This window comes from Aquarana catesbeiana, linkage group LG05 (genome assembly GCF_042186555.1).
Source record: "Aquarana catesbeiana isolate 2022-GZ linkage group LG05, ASM4218655v1, whole genome shotgun sequence".
Taxonomy (NCBI): domain Eukaryota; kingdom Metazoa; phylum Chordata; class Amphibia; order Anura; family Ranidae; genus Aquarana; species Aquarana catesbeiana.
Genome location: NC_133328.1, coordinates 410613865 through 410631762, shown reverse-complemented (window position 1 = coordinate 410631762; position 17898 = coordinate 410613865). Strand labels below are relative to the sequence as shown.

The 17898-nt window shown below is 42.0% G+C and overlaps 1 protein-coding gene across 4 annotated transcripts in view; it reads left to right on the top strand.

Moving 5' to 3' along the window:
* The window catches only part of RIPOR2 (RHO family interacting cell polarization regulator 2), a 233411-nt gene that overhangs the window by 113996 nt on the left and 101517 nt on the right, over nt 1-17898 (top strand). For all 4 annotated transcript variants that reach the window (XM_073631170.1, XM_073631167.1, XM_073631169.1 and 1 more), the window contains exons 6-9: nt 1495-1548; nt 10535-10684; nt 13221-13284; nt 15740-15783. In XM_073631170.1, the coding sequence (XP_073487271.1) occupies nt 1495-1548; nt 10535-10684; nt 13221-13284; nt 15740-15783 (312 nt within the window). The remainder of the gene's footprint in view (nt 1-1494; nt 1549-10534; nt 10685-13220; nt 13285-15739; nt 15784-17898) is intronic.

Sequence of the window (17898 nt, the reverse complement as noted above, 5' to 3'; positions counted from 1 at the left end):
CCTACTGTCTGCTGAAAACAGGTCACAGGAGTGCAGAATGAACTGCACTCTTGTGATCAACAGGAGAAGTACAGCCAAGCAAGCTTTGGCTGTACTTCTCCCTTAAGGTAAGTATTGTAGCTAATGCTGGCCATACACTATACGAAAAATCGGCCGAAATTTGGTCATTTAGACAGTTTGTTCGTTTTTCGGCCAGTTAATGGGCACAAAATCGATAATCGTTGGGACATTTTTGAGCCAAAAAATTGAAGGACAAGTTTGGAAATTTTCTGCTAAACGAATGATAAATTGAAAGGTTAATGTGTTTCCCGTCCGAACTATTTGCACTAGGTATATGTAAAAAAAAAACAAACAAAAAATGCATTCATTTATGTCCACTGAACGATTTATCGGTCATTACATGATGGCACTATCGTTTGCGCTCACGGCCAAATGTTCGTTTTTCAAAAATGGGTTTGGTCGGTTTTTCGTATAGTATATGGCCAGCATAAAGCTGTAGAGAAAAAAAGTTTTCTTTTTAGCTAAACTTCAGCTTTAAAATCGGCTATAGACATAAGATTGTCTCTTGGGCTGTTTGACGGTCTTATGTTCATGATTAGCAACTGATTCGCCTTACTGACAAGTCTCAGGGAAAACAATTACTCAAGCAGGTTAGAAAACCTCGTTCCATGTCTATTGTTCCCCACAGGATAGCTGGAAGAATTTGGCTGCACTACCTGGTGTTCTGGCATAAATATGCAAGCTGCTGCAATTTGTGCATTTTTTCACGCAAAGCTACACAAAAAAATCATCCCTTGAATGCTGATTTGGGCCTAGATGTCCAATTGTCCCCCAAGGTCTATGGGTCTCTAAAATCGATAAAAACAAGCAACCTGCAGTTTACTTATTTACACTAACATATTTTATATAGGTCAGAATGGGTTTAATAGGTAGCGAGCCTTAGAAAACGCCTATCCACTTGGGCAATCAAGACTTTTGAGTCTGAATAGCAAGGACTGCATTATTATTATTATTGGGAAAGAGACAACATTTAAAGGTTGTAGGATGGCTGTCAGAAGTACACATGGAATGGGGATTAAGATAAAAAATTAAATATTTGAAATTTATTTCATACAAAAAAAAAGTATACTTGTTCATAAAAAAAATACCTACAGGATAGAATAAAGAAAACTTTGACAGGTTTGTTAGTACTTTTTGTAGATTTGGACCTTTTGGCATACTACCGACGTTCTAAGTAATAACAATGTTAACAGACACTTTAAACAATGACCAAAATCACTGACATGCACCATTTTTACAGTGTTAGGACAGATTGTATTTGCTTGGGGAGCCTGATTTAAAAAAAAAAGGAAAAGCTTTTGTATTTGTTTGAGCTTAAAATGTTTGGGGAAAGATAATGGGAAACATGAATGCCTATGAAATTTCCATAAAGTGTGAACTTTATTACATTGTGTAGCCCAGTTGGTTTATAAAAACGTGTTTATGTCTTCATAGCAAATCAAGACCATTGAGAGGTACATAAGAAGACTGGAATTTCATATCAGCAAGGTATTTGCAAAATAACATGCAAGCTCTGCAATGATGTTCGAGAATCTAATTATAATGCACTTGTAATTGTGGTTGTGCCTGCTTCATATCAGCCATGTACACTGATTTTTAAAGTATTTTGGTAACAACTTCCATGTTTATAGCTTTGCCTCTAGGCTCCCTCCCGTTACAGCAGTTGGAGTGTGTCATAATGAGTTTGCTGTCCAAAAGACATCAGATGTGGACCTCTGTGCTGCCAAATACTCCTCGTAATTGAACGGTCCTGGTCATATACACCACCTCTCTTCTTGTGTAGAGAGTCTGTGTATGGAACATATGCGTTGGGGGGGGTATGGCCTTTACTCATCTAAGTTAGCATTCTCAGCCTAGCACTGCCCATCCTGTTGTGATTGACATATCAGAGGCAATGCTTTTACACTTCATCAAGGGAGCTCACTGATTGAATGCTATGTGTATCCAATCAGTGTAGTGATCTGTAGCTAATGACAGAGGTAGACTATTATTATTATTATTATTATTATTATACAGAATTTATATAGCGCCAACAGTTTACGCAGCACTTTACAATATAAAAAGAAGGAAAAACAGTTACAATACAATAAAATACAAGAGGATTAAGAGGGCCCTGCTCAGAAGTGCCTACAATCTAATAGGGTGGTGCAGGTGGTACAAAAGGTTGTAATTGTGGGGAATGAAGTGGTAAAAGGTTAGTTGGAGCTGTGATAGGGTTCAGTGAAGAGATGAGTTTCCAGGGATTGCTTGAAGGCGCTAGAGTAGGAGATAGCCGGCAGGTTAAGGTAGAGAGTTCCAGAGGATGGGAGAGGCTCCGGAGAAATCCTGGAGATGAACATGGGAGGAGGAGACAAGGGGGCTTGAGAGTAGGAGAGCTTGAGAGGACTGGATAGGACAGTTTGGGTGATATTTGGAAACAAGATTGGTGATGTAGCTGGGGGCAGAGTTGTAATTGGCTTTGTATGTTGTGATTGGTATTTTGAATTTAATTCACTGGCCGATCGGGAGCCAGTGTAGGGATTGTCAGAAAGGGGTGGCAGACACTCAGCGGTTGGTAAGGTGGATAAGTCTGGCAGCAGCATCCATGAAAGACTGAAGAGGGGATAGCCTTTGGACAGGTAGGCCAATGAGAAGGGAGTTGCAACAGTCAAGGTGTATATGTAGCTCCGCATTGCTACTGATCACTGCTTAAGCAATACCCACATCAGGCATCCCGGATTGAAGAATGGCGGGTACTATCATTTAGAATTGCTAGTGTATATTACAGGCAGTGATGTAAAAAATGCTGCATAGATTTTCTTTTGCGGAGGAGTAGTTCATGGGAGCAGAAGTGCCTCTTCAACAAGAAAAGCATTTTTTAAGGTAGCTAGAATCAGTTAAAAATCATAACAACATATGGTGGTGCAAGCCTATAGAAAAAAGGGTTTTAGGACTCAAAAACAGCTTTAATACTCTTTTTATGACCTTTAGAAACAGTCAGTATGTTCATCACTGTAAGGCTGAACAGCGAGAGGTGCCACTGAAAATGACTGATAGTGAGGTGACCTTCCTATCCTCCATTGCGTTGCTGCACTGCTGGGATATGCTCTGATGTTCTGTCTGACTGGGCTGATGGATGGATATGATACACACCTAATAATGCAGATTTATTTATAGAAAACCAGCTACATAGAGAAATGTCTTACAAGTTAAAAAATCTCTGTGCATGCAAAGGAAAAAAGTACTCTTTCCATAGGGAGGTTCTACATGACCTGATTCTTACAGATCATGCTTGTGACAATTGCCTCACTTGGAAAAATACCATGCAGTTATGTACATTTACCAAAGGAGAAGCATTTACATACTGAAAATGCAAGACCTCAAAATAATCTACAGGAAGGAAAGTTGAAAGTTAGCTGATTTCTCCTGCAGCTCTCCATTGATCTTTTTGGCTGTGTTCACATCGGTGCACTGTAATTGTATGCGCAGTTAACAGGCGCTTTTAGATGTGCTCCCAATTGACATTTATTAGACTCTGTGTTTTCTGAAAGCACATGAAAGATGCAGCATGCATTACTTTGCATTTTCACAAAAAACACTAATAAACATCTAATAGAAGTCAATGGGATCACGCAAACAATCGTGCTGTGCCTAAATCGCAATGCTCCGGTGTGAACCTGGCCTTAGTGTGATGGATCGCCTCAGACCTCAGTAACCAGAAGCATTTTTCAGGAGACTACTAACTAGCTCTCAACTTTCCTTTCTAAGGTCAAGATTTGCTTATTAGAGTGCCCTGGGTTGTAGAGCAAGACTAAGTGATAAGTGCAAAAGAGAAGTCAAGTGACATTTTGTGCTTCATACTTTTAAGCTTTGAAACCCATTTATGTATTTTCCAGTAAACCCTAGTGCACATGGGCCAAAAGTCAGGCGACATCAGTCGATTCAATAAAAACCGGCCAACTGTCAGCTCGTGTGTATGGCAGCCGGTCCTGATAGAAGCCGTCCGTTTGACCAGCTTCTGTCGGACGAGCTTGCTGGAAAACCAGCATCCGACCAGCTCCCGATAAGCAGTCTCAGCCAATGACTGACCAGAGTGTTTTTGGGGGGGGGGCGTTCCCCTATCAGAACACAAAAGAACAAAAATAAACTAGTAGTCTGGACCAGGCCTTAGTGTAGGTGTGCTATGATCATTATAGTTTCTTCAAAAACTTGGGGCTGTCTGAAATTTTGCAATTAAAGTAACATTTTATTGCCCTTGAATTTTTCATTCTTCAATTTTGAAAGGTCTGGAGTTAAATATCCCATTAAACTGGAGCATTCTAGTAGTGGTAGCTGCAGAGAGAACATTATGGCCTGCCCAAAGCTTCCACCTTTGGGCAGGCCATACATTATGCAATTTTTGTTCTTTCCACCATAGGTGGAAGGAAAGAAAAATGCCTGTTTGCCACAACAGCATAGTCCGTGTTGATGGGGGAATCCCTCCTGCTGCTCTATTGTATTGATACAAGGATCACTGCTAGCGGCTATAGCAGACGGCAGTGGTCAAACAAGAAATAAAAACACAGGCTGGTTGAACGAAAGATCAACTTCAGTACAACTAACCTGGCCAAAGATTGATCGAAATTCGTCTGGTTCCTACTGGACCAGCTAAATTTTGATTTATCTATGACCGTTTTTTTAGTGCTAAAGATGATCATGACTGAATTCTGCAGGAATAACCTGTCCATCAAGTTTGTGTTCTTCCCATATGACAAAACCCACAATGTTTCACAAATACAGAATCACATTAGTTCAGTTTTGGATAGCAAAAGAGCATATAGGAGATGCGCATTAATGGCATGTGTCATGTCTTTCAGTGTGACATCCAAGTTCATTTGAGACACAAAATGAATACAAATAGCATACTTATACTGTGGTCAAAATGACACTGAAAAAAAGGGTCACTTGCAATACATAAATTACTTTTACTTTATGTTGAGAATTAAAAAATGTAAAAGATAGTACATGAAGCAGCCCAATGTATGGAATTGCTAAATGGGTCTTTGTGTGCATCCTTGATGGAAACTCTGCAGCCCCTTATAGAGAAGTTTCTATAAATAGTGTAAACGTTTCTATGGAATATTGTGGTTTGCAGCTGTTTTGTGGCTGGTCATGTTGGTGCATGCCGTGTTTCAGCTTCTCCTCCTCTGCAATGCCACCTGTTGTCCTGCATCCTGTTATGTGATGCTGGGCACTTCCTATTTATTGACACCTAATGCCACTTGTTTCAAATTTGATTAGCCTAGACGGTGCTGTGATCCCAGGAATTGTTTTTAACATTTTTTACAAATTGTATAGTCCATGTTGAATATTTTTTACTTTAAAACCTTCTTGCTGTACCTTGAAAAAAAAAGTCTATATTGGCTATATTTCTTTTGGCACACATAAGTAAAACACTTTTCATGCAATGGATGTCTAATACTCTTTTATTATACAGCACCACAGTAATGGCGAAACACAGAGGGGAGGGGGGGGGGGGCAGTTACTAAAATTAGAGCAGACAGAATCTGCAACACATTTGCATAGTAACCAATCAGCTTCTAGCCTCAACTTGTACAGTTAAAGTGAGACTAATATCCTTATTCAAAAATAACCCATACACATCTTCTACTTGATGTCCCTGTAATCTATTTTTTATGAAATTGTTACTTTGTGTTTTTCTGCCTCCTTGTAAGCTCCTCTGCCTCCTTTGTGAGCTCCAGAACCTCTCCTCTTCCCTTCTTACTTCCTTTTGTTTGATTTGAGCAGTTCATTTCGCCAGTGGACTCCAAACTGTGGCCCCTTACTTGCCTTTATCTGGCCCTTGGGGTACTTTTCCTCCCACTGACATCAACAACCGGGTACTATCCCTTTAACTGACACCAATGATGGGGCACTATTCCTCCCACTGATACCAATGATGGGGCACTATTCCTCCCACTGATACCAATGATGGGGCACTATTCCTCCCACTGATATTAATGATGGTGCAATATTCCTTTTAATGATACCAGTGATGGGGCATCTATTCCTATCACTGATACCAATGATGGGGCACTATTCCCCCCACTGATAATAATTATGAGGAACTATTCATCCCACTGATACTAATGATGGGGCAATATTCCTTTTACTGATACCAATGCTGGGGCACTATTACTCCCACTGATACCAATGATGGGGCAATATTCCTTTTACTGATACCAGTGATGGGGCACTATTCCTCCCACTGATACCAATGATGGGACACTATTCCTCCCACTGATACCAGTGATGGGGCACTATTCCCCCCACTAATACCAATGATGGGGCACTATTCCTCCCACTAATACCAATGATGGGGCACTATTCCTCCCACGGATACCAGTGATGGGGCACTATTCCTCCCACTGATACCAATGATGGGACACTATTCCTCCCACTGATACCAATGATGGGGCACTATTCCTCCCACTGATACCAATGATGGGGCACTATTCCTCCCACTGATACCAATGATGGGGCACTATTCCTCCCACTGATACCAATGATGGGGCACTATTCCTCCCACTGATACCAATGATGGGGCACTATTCCTCCCACTGATACCAATGATGGGGCACTATGGCTTTTACTGATACCAGTGATGGGGCACTATTCCTCCCACTAATACTAATGATGTTGCACTATTCCTCCCACTAATACCAATGATGGGGCACTATTCCTCTCACTAATACCTATGGTGGGGCACTATTCCACCCACTGATACCAATGATGGGGCAATATTCCTTTTACTGATACCTGTGATGGGGCACTATTCCTCCCACTGATACCAGTGATGGGGCACTATTCCTCCCACTGATACCAGTGATGGGGCACTATTCCTCCCACTGATACCAGTGATGGGGCACTATTCCTCCCACTGATACCAGTGATGGGGCACTATTCCTCCCACTGATACCAGTGATGGGGCACTATTCCTCCCACTGATACCAGTGATGGGGCACTATTCCTCCCACTGATACCAGTGATGGGGCACTATTCCTCCCACGGATACCAGTGATGGGGCACTATTCCTCCCACGGATACCAGTGATGGGGCACTATTCCTCCCACTGATACCAATGATGGGACACTATTCCTCCCACTGATACCAATGATGAGACCCTGGGATCACTGTGTGTAGGAACAAAATTATGTGTGAGGAATCCACTTGCACTATTCATTTACATCATGATTATGGCTGGCAAAGTACTGTATGTATCAATGATGCCCCAACAATCCTCTATTCCTGGGAATTAAAAACATTTATTTATTTTAAGTCACTGAAGCATTGTACCAAATAAAGTTGTCACCTTAAGAGCTGGTTTGTTAATCAGTGAACTTATTAATGGCATGACCCGAGAAGCTTGTCCCCAACACTAATTGAGAGAAGGTTTTCAACCTTCAAAGTGGGAGTTATAGTAGTTTTCAACACACAAATTTTACAAATGACATTTTCCAACCCCTGAATGTAGTAACTGCATTTGTTTTCCTTTTTTAGGCCTTTTGCCTTTATTTTCACCTAGTGATGCAGCCAGTAACACACTTTCTGTCTAAGGGTGGTTCCAATGGAGAGGTAGCACCTTTGGACAGTAGCACTGTCAGTTTGGGTAGAGAGTAGTGTTGCGCTGAGTACACACCATTTCTTTTTTTTTCAACCCAGCGGGCTTGAAGAGATATTAGCGTGGCGATTCCCCCCCCCCCCCCCCCCTGCTGTGCTATTGTATTCTGACAAGGGGACTCCCCCCTCTGCCAGAACTCAATGATCAGCACTGGCAGCCAATGGTTGTCCAGCATGCCTATTCGACAGAAGCCGGTTGTAAGTCAGACTTCTGTAGAACAGAGAGCTGTACACACAGGCCGAAAGTTGTCCGGTTCCTGCCGAACGGACCATTTTCGACCAATTTTTGGCCTGTGTATACATATCTTAAAGAGGAAATACACTATCTGAGCACCACAAATCAAAAACGCTATTTAATTCATTTTTAATGTTCAAAGCAAACTCGCCCATCCATGTCTACGTGCTTTATTGTGTTAAGAAATCGCTTTAAAAAAAACACCCCCCTCTAGTATTTCTGGCTGTGGCCATCTTAAAGAAGAGCTCCAGGCTCCATCAGAAAAATAAGTCAACAGGCTGGCAATGGGGGAAGGAGGAGGGGGGCCAAAGTTCCAGATGACTTTGATGCGGCTAAGTCACCCGGAAGTGGGAGCGGTTACCTGTCAAAACCAGGTACCCACCCCCCCCCCTCCTCCCCCTGAAAGGTGCCAAATGTGGCAACGAAGGGGGGGGCAAATAAGCGGAACCTCCCCTTTTTGGGTGGAGCTCCGCTTTACCTGTCAAAACCAGGTACCCACCCCCCCCCTCCTCCCCCTGAAAGGTGCCAAATGTGGCAACGAAGGGGGGGGCAAATAAGCGGAACCTCCCCTTTTTGGGTGGAGCTCCGCTTTAAGTAAGGGCAGATGATTCATGTTGCATTTACTTCCTGAAATCCATCTGCCTTTAGTTTAGGCAGGAAGGAAGGTGTGCTTAGCTGAGAAAAACAACTCCCTCCTGAAGACTCCTGAATTGTATGGCATAGTTTGCCTAGGCATGAAAACCAGAAAGTAACTAAAGAAATGTAAAAAAAAAAAAGTTTAAAACAAGCAAATATGATATACTTTCCCATCCATCTAGCAACATAAGGATTAAAAATAGTCAATGTTCACTGAGAGTGAAGTTCTACTTTTTAAGTCACCCTAGCAGATTTAGAAGGGTTTGACTGACAATTTAAAGCCAAACTCCTGCTAGCAGCAACAGATTTTTTTTCCTTTTGGAATTCAGGCTCGGTTCACACTTGTGCAATGCGGGAACCCTGCGAATCCACTGCGGGTTCCCACATCGCACTCGACTCGCACAGCAGTTCACACTGCGAATTGCCGGGAGTGTCAATACATTGTTAATGACACCCCCATTTCAGCTCGCATATCGCACTGCCAACTGACAGTGTGTGGACACCCATGCAATTCGATTCTGGTGTGGACCAAAAAAAGGGTCCTGTGCGAGTTTGGTATGAATGCGATGCATTATCAGCCATACTTTCTGTATGGCTAAAATCGCATCTCACGGACATTGCAATGTGATTTGCACTGTGGTGCGAATCACATGCAGTCTTGCAGAGCGCGCTGGTGTGAACCGGCACTTAAGGTTTTAAATAAATAAAAGCAGACCCCTCTCGAGACAGCTTGGTCTTTTACAGGAAGTGGAAAAATTAACAAACTTACGGGCTGGAAATCCATATGAAAGTAATGGCAAACAAATGCAGCCACCACATCAAATAATTGGTAAGCTGAAATGGAGCACATATTTTTGGGTTTAATAGCACATTAAAGAGGAGCTTCAGGCTCTCCCCCCTAAAAAAAAATTTAAGTCAGCAGCTACAAATAATATAGCTGCTGACTTTTAATATAAGGACACTTACCTGTCCAGGGATCCAGCGATGTCCTCTCCCAAGCCGATTCTTCAATGGGCTTCAGGTGCAGGCGCCGGCATCTCAAGTAAGGGGAGTAGGAAGTGAAGCTTTGCAGCTTCACGACCGAGCCACTCTTTGTATATGGTCCCGTAGTTTTCTAGGACCTGTGATGTATCCCAGAAGACTGTTGGGGAAAGAGGGCCAAACTTCCATCTCAGATCGCCACGGTGCATCTGTCCAGAAGTGAGAGCGGGTACCTGTCAAAACACGTGGAGCTTCCTCTTTTGGGTGAAGTTTTGCTTTAAATTAAAATACAAATTGTTGGTAAGCAGAGTTTTTGGTAGAAAAAATGGTGTATGTTTGTTCTGCCAAAAAAAAAAAATTCCCTTTTTAATTTAGCATTTTTTTTGTACTGTCAGTGCCGCATGCACAGTGCAGTTTACACTCTTGGCATTTGCATGAGTGGGCATTTCATCGTTCCTTTTCCAGTGTTCCCTCTTTGCCTATGGTGCAGTCATTTGAGAGTAAATTGGTGTCCTTGCCTCTATCCAATGAGCTCACTCAGGAAGCAGTAATACTGAACCAAGAGGTAGTAGAGTGAACTTGCTGCCTAGCAGAGGTGTATGCATCACTAAATAGCCGGCCAAAATTACAAATCATTTGGTAGCTCAGTGTCTGAAGTGGCTAAATGACAGAAGAACCTATTGCCAAAGAACAACCACCTACATGTGTGACACAGATTGGCCACATTCAAAGCAAATTTTGGTGATATATGGTTGTAAAATGGACCAGTCCATTCATATCGGTTATCAACGTCAGCAAGCAGACCTTTTAACCAGCAAAAACAAAAACTTAAACTTAAAAAAAAGTCTTAAACTGGGCTAGATACCAAAGCAACCAACTGGCCTACAAAGCTATGCCTTACACAATGTTCAACGATATGCACTTTTAATGTGGTGAAATACATTTATGTACTAAAACATGGTGTTTGTGCTTTTGTTTCCCAAGATTGATGAGTTATATGAGGCCTACTGCATCCAGAGACGCCTAAGAGAGGGAGCAAGTAAGATGAAGCAGGCTTTTGCTGCATCCCCCTCCAGCAGAGCAGCACGGGAGAGCTTATGTGAAATAAACAAGAGCTATAAAGAGTACACGGAGGTAGGCTGATTTTCTGGTATATGTGTTGAAAGTGTCAGCCACAACACACCATTGTGAATAAAGTATCACCCGGTGCTTCACTTATGTTGATGTGGAGACTGCATAATGATATTGCTGTCAAGGGCTCCTAGGAGAAGTAACTCCCCTGCAGTTAGCCTGCAGATAGTGATGTCCCTTGGGTCCAAGCCACAACTACTTGCAAGCTTACTTGCAGAATAAATACAGCTACACTAGTTCCTACATGTCTCTTTACAGTTACTGTATATCTCAAAACGATCTGTTGTTTTCCTAGCTTGAAATATTTACTGGCTCACAAATGCTAGTTTTACATTGGGTTTAGGTTTCCCCTAATTCAATAACCCTGTACAAGGTGTTAAAGGAGTCTTTAACAGAAATATGTTGGCTGCCATTTCTGACCTTCTTCTAAAAAAAAAGCTAGTTGCTTGGCTGCACCTTACTTCAATATTCTTTGAGACCCTGAACAAGTCTGTAGCTCGGGAAATTCAGAGAAAACTCAGAAGACTTTGCTTGCATATTTGTTTTGGGTCAGACACCTAAAATTTGAAGAAAAAGGCCCAGCCAGTGTTTTTAGAAGGGAAGGACAGAAATGTCAGCCTTCATGTTTTTTTCTTATGAGAGGTTTCTTTATAGAATTGATAACTTCCAGCAGCTTGACACAAGACCACTTTTCCTAAAAATTGTGACAATGATGCATAGTTTATTTTCAGAGCAGTAGCAAAATATATCTAGTAGAGTGTTCTGCCAAGGGCCAGTACGGGGGGGGGGGGGGGGGTTGGGGGGCGGAAGGGGAGGATGCCCTGGGCGGGACCATTTACTGGAGGAAGGGGGGCGCAGTAGAAGTGCTGGTGTACCGGCCGTGCTATATAGATAACAACAGCATGTGCCGAATGTGCTCCTGCACCCGGCACAAGCCTGAGACCAGTCCCGCCCTGCCCCTCACTTCTGGAGTAATCTCACAAGCGAGAGAACGCCTGTCAGCTCCTGCAGTGGATTTCTCCCCCCCCCCCCCCCCCCTCCTCGCTGACTCCAATGTTAATGCGAGTGGCGCTCGCACAGCCAGGCCGCCCATCTGATGCCAATTGAAGCGCAGACCTGGTCTCCTGCTTGTCATAATGACTGCAGCAGACCCATCTCCTGAAGCGAGCAGCGCTCCTGCCCCCCAGCCCGCCCCTGCTTGTATGCTCAGAAAGCTATGCTGGCAAAACTCACAGCACAGCAAGGAGATGCAGGATTATGTCATACCAGTGCTTGGTCAGCATAGGGAGGGATCTGTGCAGTCACATGCCAGTTCTTAGCCAATCATGCTACTCCAGCCCCTCCCCTTTCCACTTCCACCAGATTTGGACAACTTTAAGCAGCAGTTCCAGAGGAGGAGGAAGTGGCTAAAATTACCCCTCTGCTCCTCTGAGGTCGCAATGTGTTTTTTTCCTTTGCTTCAGGAATAGAAAGCAGCAGCACGAATAGTCAGTGATAGGCAGAGTGGCAGCAGTATGGTAGGTTGGTTGTTTAATGCAGGCAGCAGAGAGAGAGAGAGGAACAGGATCCGAGGAACACTTGCTCTTACAGTCTGTTCATGTTCATCCTGACACCAGGCTATGAAAGATCTTCATCAGAGGGACAGAACACAGACTTGCATTCCTTTAAACATGCAGAAATCCTGTTTCTTACATTAGATCTCTACCTGGGAGAAAAGAATGCAGGGTCTGTGTGTTCTGTCTCTCTGCTTCACCTTAAAGCCTTATGCCGCGTACACACGGTCGGACTTTTCGGCTACAAAAGTCCGACAGCCCGTCCAATGGACTTTCGACGGACTTTTGGCGGACTTGCGGCAGACTTTCTAACGAACGGACTTGCCTACATACGATCACACAAAAGTCCGATGTATTTGTACGTGATGACGTACACCGGACTAAAATAAGGAAATTGATAGCCAGTAGCCAATAGCTGCCCTAGCGTGGGTTTTTGTCCATCGGACTAGCATACAGACGAGCGGATTTCTGGGTCAGGCGTAGTTACGACGTAAAGATTTGAAGCATGTTTCAAATCTAAAGTCCATCAGATTTGCGGCTGGAAAAGTCAGCTGAAAGTCCGGGGAAGCCCACACACGATCGGATTGTCAGCCGGCTTTAGTCCGTCGCGTCTCTCGGACTTTTGTAGACGAAAAGTCCGACCGTGTGTACGCGGCATTAGGGCTCATACACACGTTTTGCTTTCTGGGGAGTGACTTGTCAGGCGACTTAGTTGCCCCAGTGTGAACCATGCACAAGTCACTGATCACCATCAATACCGGGGGGGGGGGGGCACAGTTTTCCATCTTCGCCCTGGGCACCGGATGACTTTGTCCTGGCACTGGTCCTGCCTAACATAATGGTCACTTACATCCTAAGCGTACTTGTTGAATATTGATGTTTTACAAACCGTTTCCAAACTGGATCTGCAGATGATCTTTGCCCCTTAGAAATTATGTACCCCGTTTTTGTTTCATTACTATTTTCTTAATTATATTTTTTTCCAGAATATGTGCACTGTTGAATCTGAAATGGATAGCCTATTGGGAGAATTTTACATCAAAATGAAAGGTAATAAACAATCTGTACTCATAAAATGCCAAAACAAATTAGGTACAGTTGGACCAGCTGATGTACAAGCTGGTTGTAAAGTGTATTGCTTTCTCCTTTTCTTTTTTTCTTTATGCCTTTTTATTTAGAATTGTGGTGATTGTGTAGTCCTCCAAAAATATATATTTTTCATCTTACATGATTTTTAAGATAACTCAAACGTGTTTGTTTGGTGTTTGTTAATAATATGTAAAATGAAAAATTTGAAGACTAGACCTTGCACATGCAGATAGTTACATAGTTACATAGTAGGTGAGGTTGAAAAAAAGACACAAGTCCATCAAGTCCAACCTAAGTGTGATTATGTGTCAGTATTACATTGTATATCCCTGTATGTTGCGGTCATTCAGGTGCTTATCTAATAGTTTCTTGAAGCTATCGATGCTCTCTGCTGAGACCACCGCCTGTGGAAGGGAATTCCACATCCTTAACGCTCTTACAGTAAAAAACCCTCTACGTAGTTTAAGGTTAAACCTCTTTTCTTCTAATTTTAATTAACTTTTTCTGCGAAAAAGTTTTATTTCTATTGTAGGGTCACCAGTACGGTATTTGTATATTGAAATCATATCCCCTCTCAAGCGTCTCTTCTCCAGAGAGAATAAGTTCAGTGCTCACAACCTTTCTTCATAACTAAGATTCTCCAGACCCTTTGTTAGCTTTGTTGCCCTTCTTTGTACTCGCTCCATTTCCAGTACATCCTTCCTGAGGACTGGTGCCCAGAACTGGACAGCATACTCTAGGTGCAGCCGGACCAGAGTCTTGTAGAGTGGGAGAATTATCGTTTTATCTCTGGAGTTGATCTCCTTTTTAATGCATGCCAATATTCTGTTTGCTTTATTAGCAGCAGCTTGGCATTGCAAGATGATATTCAATAAACAATAAAGCAAATGTGTAACAACTTTAAAAAAAAAAAGTCCTAATCAAATGCTCAGTGCAAATAAATACATCCAAAGGTGATGAAAATGGGGAGAGGTGATGTGACCCCTGATGATGTCAGACGTTGCTGATGAAACTCATTGGGCGGGGCTTCCAGGACACATCATTTCCGGTCGTTGGAGTGCAAACCACTCTAAGTTTTCATTTCTATGCCTGAGTATATTATTGTTGATGTAAGTGCATTTTTAATGGATTTTTAATAAAATTTGAATTTACTACACTAAGAGGTTCCTTCACATCTTATCTTTGCGAGTGAGGTGAGGTAGCACCTTATAGCAGGTGGTGGCATTTAGTATATCGCTGGTGGATCAATACATGATAGCTGTGTATGTGGAAACACCCGTTGGAGATGCCCTAAGTGATCTTTGACCTTCTTTGAGAAAAGAGGTTGTGCATGTGCAGTGTGTTTTTCTCTTCGGTATTCTTTCCTGGGTATCACTCTCCCTTTTTCAACACTTTTTTTTTTTTTTTTTTTTTTCATCATCCTTGGATGTTTCTATTTGTCCTGAGCACTTGATTTGGACTGTTCTGTTATTACAAATTTGCTTTATTGTTTATTGAAAAATACCTGTATTTGTATGAACGCAGTCTAGTCTTCACATTTCCTTTTACATGTTTGGCTTTTTTAAGCTGGGAGATGTGCAGCTCTACAATATTTTTCCATGTTTTTCACATTTATTTGTTCCTATTGATTATGTATATTTTTTCACTCTTAGCTGCATTATATGGTGTTTTTTTGTGGGTGTAAATTATTATTTTTAGAGTTTGTTGATATTATGTATCCTTTTATTTTATCATTATCAGCCACTCCTGCCACCTAGTGTTCATGTGTAATTAAAGTAACACGTAAACAATATCCTTATTTTCCAAAAAATAATCTATACACATCCACTACTTGACGGCTTTGTAATCTAATTTCTCATAGTTTCTTACCGTGTTTTTTGGACTCCTTCTAAAGTCCTCTGTAAGATCCCAAGCCTCTCCCTCACTTGAGATGCGCTGCTTTATGCACACTACAAATACCATAGTCTCTAGTCCATCTCTGGAGCTAACAAGAGACGGTGTTCCTACATACAGTGGGACCACGAGCGTTCTCACAGAGAGTCAGATTACAACTTTAAAAAAAGGAATTTGGAGAAGGCTGAGAGCAATAGAAGGCACTATTTTGAATTAAGAATATATACTTGAATTGAATTTTTTAAACTACAGTTTAGCCCAAGTTCACACTTATATAGGCAGGACATTGCGGCTCATATTTTCATTAAAAGGTGTCTCACGTTAGTCAAAAACCTTTCCAATCAAAATGTGCTTACTTTGTACTGTATTCTTTTTACTTTGGTAATTCACCCAGTATGGAAACTAAATAAATTCAGGAAGATTTCCTGTGCATAAGTTATTCGTGGCACACTAGTATCTATCCTTTCTTTATGTCTGCAAACTTGCATTTTTGGAGTATTAACATGATATTTTTCATCTACAGGTCTAGCTGGCTTTGCCCGTTTATGTCCAGGAGACCAATATGAGGTGGGAACATGTTTATGCTAGGACTTAAAACCTGCATTATCTTACAAAAAAATTATTTTAGCTGTCTATAACAAACATAATTTAGATTTTTTTTTCTTTAAAGCGGTATTAAAGCCAAAACTGTAATATATTTCGGGTTACCAATCCTTAGATGAGGCGGCTGCATTTGTTTTTATTTTTTGCACTGGTATCTACTTTGGCTCCGGAAGGATTTACCCCTTCATTACCAGGCCATTTTTTGTGCTATCTTAACTAAAAATTGCGCGGTCATGCAAACAAAATTTTATATAGCCAGTTTCATTAGTATAGTGACAGTGCATATTTTTAGCACTGTTCACTGTATTAGTGTCACTGGTTCCCACAAAGGGTCAAAAGTGTCAGTGTCAGATTGTCTGCTGCAATATCGCACTCCTGCTATAAGTCGCTGATCGCTGCCATTACTAGTATAAAAAAAAATTCAAAATTCCAGTATACAGTATCTCACATAAGTGAGTACACCCCTTACATTTTTGTAAATGTTTTATTATATCTTTTCATGTGACAACACTGAAGAAACACTTTCCTACAATGTAAAGTAGTGAGTGTACAGCTTGTATAACAGTGTAAATTTTCTATCCCCTCAAAATAATTCTGCACACAGCCATTAATGTCTAAACTGCTGGCTACAAACGTGAGGCCACCATTATTTTCCAGCACTGCCTTAACAATCTTGGGCATGGAGTTTACCAGAGCTTCACAGGTTGTCACTGGAGTCCTCTTCCCCTCCTCCACGACGACATCACGGAGCTGGTGGATGTTAGAGACCTTGTGCTCCTCCACCTTCCGTTTGAGAATGCCCCATAGATGCTCAATAGGGTTTAGGTCTGGAGACATGTTTGGCCAGTCCATCACCTTTACCCTCAGCTTCTTTAGCAAGGCAGTGTCATCTTGGAGGTGTGTTATCATGATGGAATACTGCCCTACAGCCCAGTCTCTGAAAGGACGGGATCATGCTCTGCTTCAGTATGTCACAGTACATATTCGCATTCATGGTTCCCTCAATGAACTGTAACTCCCCAGTGCAGCACTCATGCAGCCCCAGACCATGACACTCCCACCACCATGCTTGACTGTAGGCAAGACATACTTGTCTTTGTATTCCGCACCTGGTCTCATCAGACCACAGAACATGGTTCCAGTAATCCATGTCCTTAGTCTGCTTGACTTCAGAAAACTGTTTGCAGGGATTCTTGTACATTATCTTTAGAAGAAGCTTCCTTCTGGGAAGACGGCCATGTAGACTAATTTAATGCAGTGCGCGGCGTATGGTCTAAGCACTGACAGGCTGACCCCCCCACCCCTTCAACCTCTGCAGCAATGCTGGCAGCACTCATACGTATATTTCCCAAAGACAACCCCTGGATATGACACTGAGCATGTGCACTCAACTTCTTTGGTCGACCATGGCGAGGCCTGTTCTGAGTGGAACCTGTCCTGTTAAACCACTGCATGGTCTTGGCCACCGTGCTGCAGCTCAGTTTCAGGGTCTTGGCAATCTTCTTATAGCCTAGGTCATCTTTATGTAGAGCAACAATTCTTTTTTTCAGATCCTCAGTGAGTTCTTTGCCATGAGGTGCCATGTTGAGCTTCCAGTGACCAGTATGAGAGAGTGAGAGCGATAACACCAAATTTAACACACCTGCTCCCCATTCACACCTGAGACCTTGTAACACTAACGAGTCGCATGATACCGGGGAGGGAAAATGGTTAATTGGGCCCAATTTGGACTTTTTTTTAATAATAAAATAATGGCTGTGTGTTGAATTATTTTGGGGGTACAGCAGTTTTACGCTGTTATACAAGCTGTACACTCACTACTTTACATGTAGCAAAGTGTGTCATTTTTTTCAGTGTTGTCACATGAAAAGATATAATAAAATATTTACAAAAATGTGAGGGGTGTGAGATACTGTATATGCCATAGTATGTAGACGCTATAACTTTTGAGAAAACCAATTAATATGTGCTTATGCGGATTGTCTTTACCAAAAATATGTAGCAGCATTCATGTTGGCCTAAATTTATGAAAAATTAGATTTAAAAAAAAAATTATATATATATATATATATATATATA